The sequence below is a fragment of the Mandrillus leucophaeus genome, unplaced genomic scaffold, assembly GCF_000951045.1.
Source record: "Mandrillus leucophaeus isolate KB7577 unplaced genomic scaffold, Mleu.le_1.0 Scaffold241, whole genome shotgun sequence".
Classification (NCBI taxonomy): Eukaryota; Metazoa; Chordata; class Mammalia; order Primates; family Cercopithecidae; genus Mandrillus; species Mandrillus leucophaeus.
This window is the reverse complement of record NW_012102488.1, coordinates 2,850,004-2,856,377: the sequence shown is the minus strand read 5'-3', so window position 1 is coordinate 2,856,377 and position 6,374 is coordinate 2,850,004. Positions and strand designations below refer to the sequence as shown.

Genomic DNA, 6,374 nt, shown 5'->3' with positions numbered 1-6,374 from the left:
GAGTGCAATGGCGCGACCTTGGCTCACTGCAACTCCCGCCTCCTGGGTTCAAGCGAATCTCCTGCCTCAGCTTCCTGAGTAGCTGGGATTACAGGCATATGCCACCACGCCCGGCTAATTTTTTATTTTTAGTAGGGATGGGGTTTCTCCATATTGATCAGGTTGGTCTCTAACTCCCAACCTCAGGTGATCTGCTTGCCTCGGCCCCTCAAAGTGCTGGGATCTGAACACTTTTAAGGAAAAGCCTACCTTTTTTAGTTCTAAAGGGGCTCATCTCTCCACACTGTGTTATATTCAGACACTTCCCAAATTAGCATTCATTGCCTAGCTCCCAAAGGCTATTGGAGTTTGCAAATCACAGGTAAAAATGTTCTCTAAGGCTCTGAGTGCTGATGTGATGAAAATTACTGAAACCTTTCCCAGCCAGCAAAAGGGGAAATGAGAATGAAAAAAAAATCCCTTCTGCCATGTGAGCGTGGGGACCTCAGAGGGCCCAAGCATTCCAAACCTGATGAGAGGGGAGCTTGGCTTAAAGCATGTCACCGCCACTGGGATGTATTAGTGTGGATAGTGGCAGGCACTCCAGCCTGTCGCTAGCCCCTATTCTGCCCCCTGAGCCACTCCTCTTTCCTGCCAACCATTTAACAATGATTTCCTCTGACCTGAACTGTCATCTCGGGTTTTCTGCTCTAATTTTAATCCAGGGCAAATGGTGCCTTTCTCTGAAAGGCCGAGTGAGGAGGACATATTTGTGGGGTCCATCTCGGGCACCATCTGGAAGAACTTCAGGATTATTTCAGGGTCAAGGGGCCCTACCAGGATAAGCTCATCATTGGCCAGCTCCCGGGTCCAGTAGGTTTTGGGGCCATCCCCTTCAAGAAGAGTTTGCGTGCAGTGGATCTTGTTCTCATTCTCCCAAGTGGCTAAACTCTGCGGGCAGGAAAACCATTAGTGACATTAATTACAGTCTCAGCAGCAGGAGCAGGAGCAACAATGAGCATTGAAAAATAATTGCTGTGCAGAGAATCAACACATGGTCCCTGTCAGTAGGCCACAGATTCTTCTCCACTGAGCCTTAGAAAGTTCAAATTCAGAGTGCTGGTCACAGATTTTATGGGGTATAAATACACTTTGTATAACACACACACACACACACACACACAATCTCTTACTGAAGCAGCAAGGCCTTAGGCATGCTTTACATCTCTAGGAATAAAATTTAGAGCATGAAATGATTCATTTATATAAAAATTAGCTACTCCTTCAAACAAATTGGATTTTACTTATTTTTATTTATTTATTTATTTTTTGAGATGGAGTCTCGCTCTGTTGCCCAGGCTGAACACAGTGGCACAATCTCGGTTCCCTACAACCTACACCTCCCAGGTTCAAGCAATTCTCCTTCCTCAGCCTCCTGAGTAGCTTTCTGATATATTTAGTAGAGATGGGGTTTCACCAGGCTGGTCTCGAACTCCTGACCTTAAGTGGTCATAATTTGGATTTTAAAAGCAAGAACCTTCACATCAGAACCACAAGATTTTTCAACAGTTAAGACACCAAGCTTGCAACCACATCTGTCATCAGCCTATCAGGAGCACGATTCCCTGCACGGATTTTGGGATAAGAACGTCCTTTTTTTTTTTTTTTTTTTTGAGATGGAGTCTTGCTCTGTCACCCAGGCTGGAGTGCAGTGGCTGGATCTCAGCTCACTGCAAGCTCCGCCTCCCAGGTCTACGCCATTCTCCTGCCTCAGCCTCCCAAGTAGCTGGGACTACAGGCACCCGCCACCTCGCCTGGCTAGTTTTTTGTATTTTTTGGTAGAGACGGAGTTTCACCGTGTTAGCCAGGCTGGTCTTGATCTCCTGACCTCGTGATCCGCCCGTCTCAGCTTCCCAAAGTGCTGGGATTACAGGCTTGAGCCACCGCGCCCGGCCTTAAGAACGTCCTTTCTGTTCACTCCTCATCAGATGTAGTGCACCCCTATGCTGATAAACCTGGGTGTCTTTGGCTCTGAGGGTTAAAATGCTGCCACTTTCCTGGTTACGTCCCTTTAGAAAAATTTTAAAAAGCAAATAAATCTGAAAGGTCTTCATGCTTTTGGAGGTGGGAGGCAAAAGGGGGGATTTCCTGAAGTTTTCTCCAGTGTCTGCACAAAGCAAAGTGTGGTACAGCTGGGCTGGGGGGTGAGCCAGAGCTGAATGTGCACATAATCAGTTTTTAACTAACACATGGGACACATTCATTAAGCAAGGTGTGTGTGGTGGGGATGGGGGGTGGTGCATAAAGCCACACTCTCCCGGCTGTTGTGTGAACCTTTAATTTTTTTTAAAGCAGAATTACCCTCCCTGGCAGTAGCCACCATTGGATGTCCCCAAACTGAGCCCTGCCTGTTGCCAAGCCTCCTCTCTTAGACTCCCAGCCCTTCACTCTATGCTGTCTTGCTCTTTGTTTCTGCACTGTAGTTTGGGCTTCAGATCCCAACCGCTCCAAGCGTGGAGATCATTTTCAGGCTATGACAATTCTGGGAGCCAAAGATTGCCTCCTAGATCAGCCTGCTTCCGTGGGGCTTTGTTTCTTTGTCCTTCCAAGCCCAGTGCTCAGAGAGTCCCATTCTGAGATCAGACCAGGCACTGCTCAGGAAAGGTGAAAGACACAATTTCCCACTCTCTGGAATGTTATGACTTTTTTCTTTAAAAAAAAAAACAAAAATTGGAGAAAGGGAGGGAGACATTCTGTCACTTTTTAAATAAGTGGTAGCTCCAGTGATTATTTTTCCGTCTGGTTAACCAAATGCAATTTTTGCCCATGCAAAAAAGGAATGTACAACCCCTTGCTTCAGTCCACCGGTTCATCCCTGGGCCGATGTATGGAGAAATAAAAAAACTCTTGCCTTTGAGGACTAAGAGAGGGCAACTAGTCCATTTTTCCAGCCAGAACCTGCCTTGCTTTTGGAAAGCCTCCGCGGTTCCTTTAAGGAACCAGGCTGAGGGTGGGTGGGGAGAGGTGTCGGGGCCATCGGGACTGCTGAAACTGGATCCAGAGAGTACCCAGGCGGCCCGGGGACCCGGGCGGGCGCAGGGGATACGGCAGGAAAGGAATGCAAGAGCTGCCGCTTCACCTGCGACAGAGAACCTGGCGTCCGCTGCAACCTCCTCCTCCCGCGCCGCCCGCGCTTGGCGCCTCAAACCGCTGCAAAAGCCACAGCTAGGAAAGCGGCGCAACCCAGAGCCCGCTCTTTAAGCTCGGCAGTTAGCACCCTGGGAGGCGGCTTAGGGATGGGGTTGAGAAGGAATGAAGGTAATACTTTGTCTTGAGCCAGGGGCAACTAGGATGCATAAATCCCCTCTGCAAACAGCCAGTGCACACACCCTGCAAGGAAGGCGCGCCACGGGCTGCAAAGGGACACATAGGTTCCTCCAGCAGCAGTGGGCCATGGGCGCGGAGTGGGGACCCGGGGACGCTGTACTGGCTCTGGGGTCTCACCCTGCACTTGCGTCCGTCCACCGTCTCCTCCTCAAAGCCTTCTCCGACCTTGAAGTTGATCTCAGTGGTGCGCACCGTGGTGGATGTCTTGATGTAGAACTGATCCCCGTCCTGGCGGATCTCCACGTGCGGCTTGGACGCAGCCGCCACGGCCACTTTCCTCAGCATGGCGTTCACACCTGCGCAGGGTGCACCACAAGCTCGGGTCACAGGGCCTCGCCGCCGGTCTCGCAACCGGTCGGGCGCTGCTCATACCCTAACTTTAGAAAGGGGCCTTAAAATTGACCCACTCATTTCCCTGCCCTCGCCCTTGTTTTCGAGATGAGAAACTGAGGTACAGAGAGGGTAAGTGACTTTCCTCGAGTTGCACAGTGAATTCGTGGCAGAGCCTGGTCTCAAATTTGAGTCTCCAAATTTAAGTCCCGGATCCTCCTTGCTCTCCAGTAATCTCTCCTCGCTATGATCTAGCACGCGATAAAGTCCGCACCATCAAGGAGGGCGGCAAACATTCAGCAAACTTTCCCTGAACGCATGGTTCCGGGCTCTCTATCAGCTTCTCCGAGACCCGGTGCGCCTGGGAGACAAGGCGATCTATTGCCCCGGGGACTCCCTCCTGCCTGGGAGCCCCAACTTCCACTCCCGCCCCCCAGGACCGGGGCACTTCCGGGACCAGGGTACCTCCCGGCCGCCTCTACCCGTCGGGGCGCGCCCTCTGCACCAGCTTACCCAGTGCCTTGAGCAGCTCGTCGAAATTCTCGCTGCTGCGCATCTTCCAGGTGCCAGCGAAGTTGGGCATGGTGGCGGTGGTGGCGGCGGCGGCAGGTACGGACAGCGGCGGCGCAGCGGGCACACTCTGAGCGTACGAGGCGGAGACTGGGGCTTTGCGCCCAGTGCTGCGCGCCTTGAGTCACTAGGAGAGCGCCCCCCACCCGGCCCGGCTTCTGGCCCCGCCCCTCCAGCCCTGCCCCCTATCCCCGGCGGTCCCTACCCGGTATGAGCTCAACTGCCAGCCCAGTTGTGCCTCAGCCTCCAGAGGTGCGGGCACCCGCTCTCCAACTGGGGTCGCCTCCACCTCCCTCAGGACATTCACATCCCGCTTTAAAAGGGGTGGTGGGAAAGGATTAGCTGAAACAAGATTGGCTTGGAGCGGATAACTGTTAAAGCTGGGCGGTGTGGACTTGGGTTATCATTCTACTCTTCTCTCTACTTTTGAACATGTTTGAAAATATCCATAATATAAACTTAAAGTGGCTAGCGGGGCCATCAGGGCATGGGACCCACTCTTTCTTCACCTCTGGTCGTATCTACTGGGTGTGCCCAGACGGTCCCCCTTCCCTCCCAGTCTGGGATCCTATTCTGAAACCCTCTCCCTGCATCCCCAGGCCCCCACAGGACCCATGGGGAGTGAGTGACTGGAAACTCCAACCCCCATCAACACCAGCTTGGGCACTGCTGCGCGAATCCACGAACTGCGGGTCCTCCGCGTTCCGAGTGCACGAGGGGGCCAGACCTTTGTCAGGGCTCAGGACAAACTGTGGGTCCAGAGGCCTGGACTGAATGAGCTCCAGAATCTAGGCTAGGTGCGGCCTGTTTTGCAAAATCATGAGCCTTTGCACTCTTTCCGCAAGCTGTGAGGGACAAGGGGAGGAAGGCTTTGCCCTTCTCCCTTTGCTCCCAAATAACCTAAACATCACAACCTAAAGTCCCCTTGGTGTTTCCACTAAGGGAGTACAAACACTTCACCATTACCCTTGTAGCTCTTCTCTGTACATTTTCCTTCCAGCCTTTTCTCACTATTTTACCATCTGCACACCTCAGCCAAACTGTACAACTCAGGATTCTAGAATGTGCCATGCATTTTATTATCTCTAAGCTTTTGCCCATGCCAGGGCCTCTTCCTTGAATGCCTCTTTCCTCTTCAGGTTAATCAAATCTTGCCCATTCACCAAAGCCCATCTTTATGCTGTCTCTTTTGTGAAATTCAGTTTCCTAATAAACTGTGATTATTTTTCTCTGAATCGACAGGATCCTTGTCTGGTCCTGCTCTTCTTCAGGTCTTAGCTCTGCTATAAACTGAACTCCTGGAGGGCAGTGATTGTTTATCCACTTGTCCTCCCTTCCTAAGGCTTAGCTAGGTGGGGCTCGATAACTGTGCATTGATTTGAGAAGGATGTGAGTGGTGGCCTGAGATGAAGATTCCCCCAGGACCTTGGGGAATCTGTGCTGCCTACTGAACAGGGCCCTGGACTTCTGGAGGTGAATGGGGCTGGGATCCTGCCAGGAGGCCCCGAGGAGCTGTCTAAGAAAGCAGCTGAGGACAGGAGAGGGGAGAGGGGCCATCACCAGCTGGAAAGGGGCATGGGCAGGGTGGGCATTCTGGACGTGCCGTCTGTGCAGTCACACAGGGTCGTGCACTTAGAAGGGCCTGGTAGTTAGACTGGAAAATGGAAAAGCAGGAATGCTCTGTTATTGCCAGCTTGAATATGAGAATACTTTTTTTTTTTTTTTGATACAGAGTCTTGCTCTGTTGCGTAGGCTGGAGTGCAGTGGCACAATCTCGGCTCACTGCAACCTCCGCCTCCTGGGTTTAAACAATTCTCCTGGCTCAGCCTCCCAAGTAGCTGGGACCACAGGTGCCCACCACCATACCCGGCTAATTTTTTGTATTTTTAGTAGAGTCGGGGTTTCACCGTGTTAGCCAGGATGGTCTCGATCTCCTGACCTCGTGATCCGCTCTCCTCGGCCTCCCAAAGTGCTGGGATTACAGGCGTGAGCCACCGTGCCTGGCTCCATAATACTTTTTGAACAAGGAGACCTGCATTTTTATTTTGCACTGGGATCTGCAGATTAAATAGCAGGTCCTGGATGTGGGAGGCAAAGGATGGAGCTGC

General features: G+C 51.9%; 1 protein-coding gene across 3 annotated transcripts in view; it reads right to left on the bottom strand.

Moving 5' to 3' along the window:
* The window catches only part of CRABP1 (cellular retinoic acid binding protein 1), a 9,698-nt gene extending 5,317 nt beyond the window's left edge, over positions 1-4,381 (bottom strand). The window contains exons 1-3 of one of the 3 annotated variants that reach the window (XR_001006359.1): positions 4,210-4,346; positions 3,369-3,662; positions 817-930 (exon numbers count right to left, since the gene is read on the bottom strand). Coding sequence is in view for 2 of the 3 variants with exons in the window: in XM_011982705.1 (XP_011838095.1) it covers positions 817-930; positions 3,484-3,662; positions 4,210-4,279 (363 nt within the window). In the remaining variant the exon portion in view is untranslated. Of the gene's footprint in view, positions 1-816; positions 931-3,368; positions 3,663-4,209 lie in introns of all 3 variants that reach the window. The other 2 variants (XM_011982705.1, XM_011982706.1) reach the window with 2 other exon arrangements.
* Between the last annotated feature and the right edge of the window lie 1,993 nt (positions 4,382-6,374).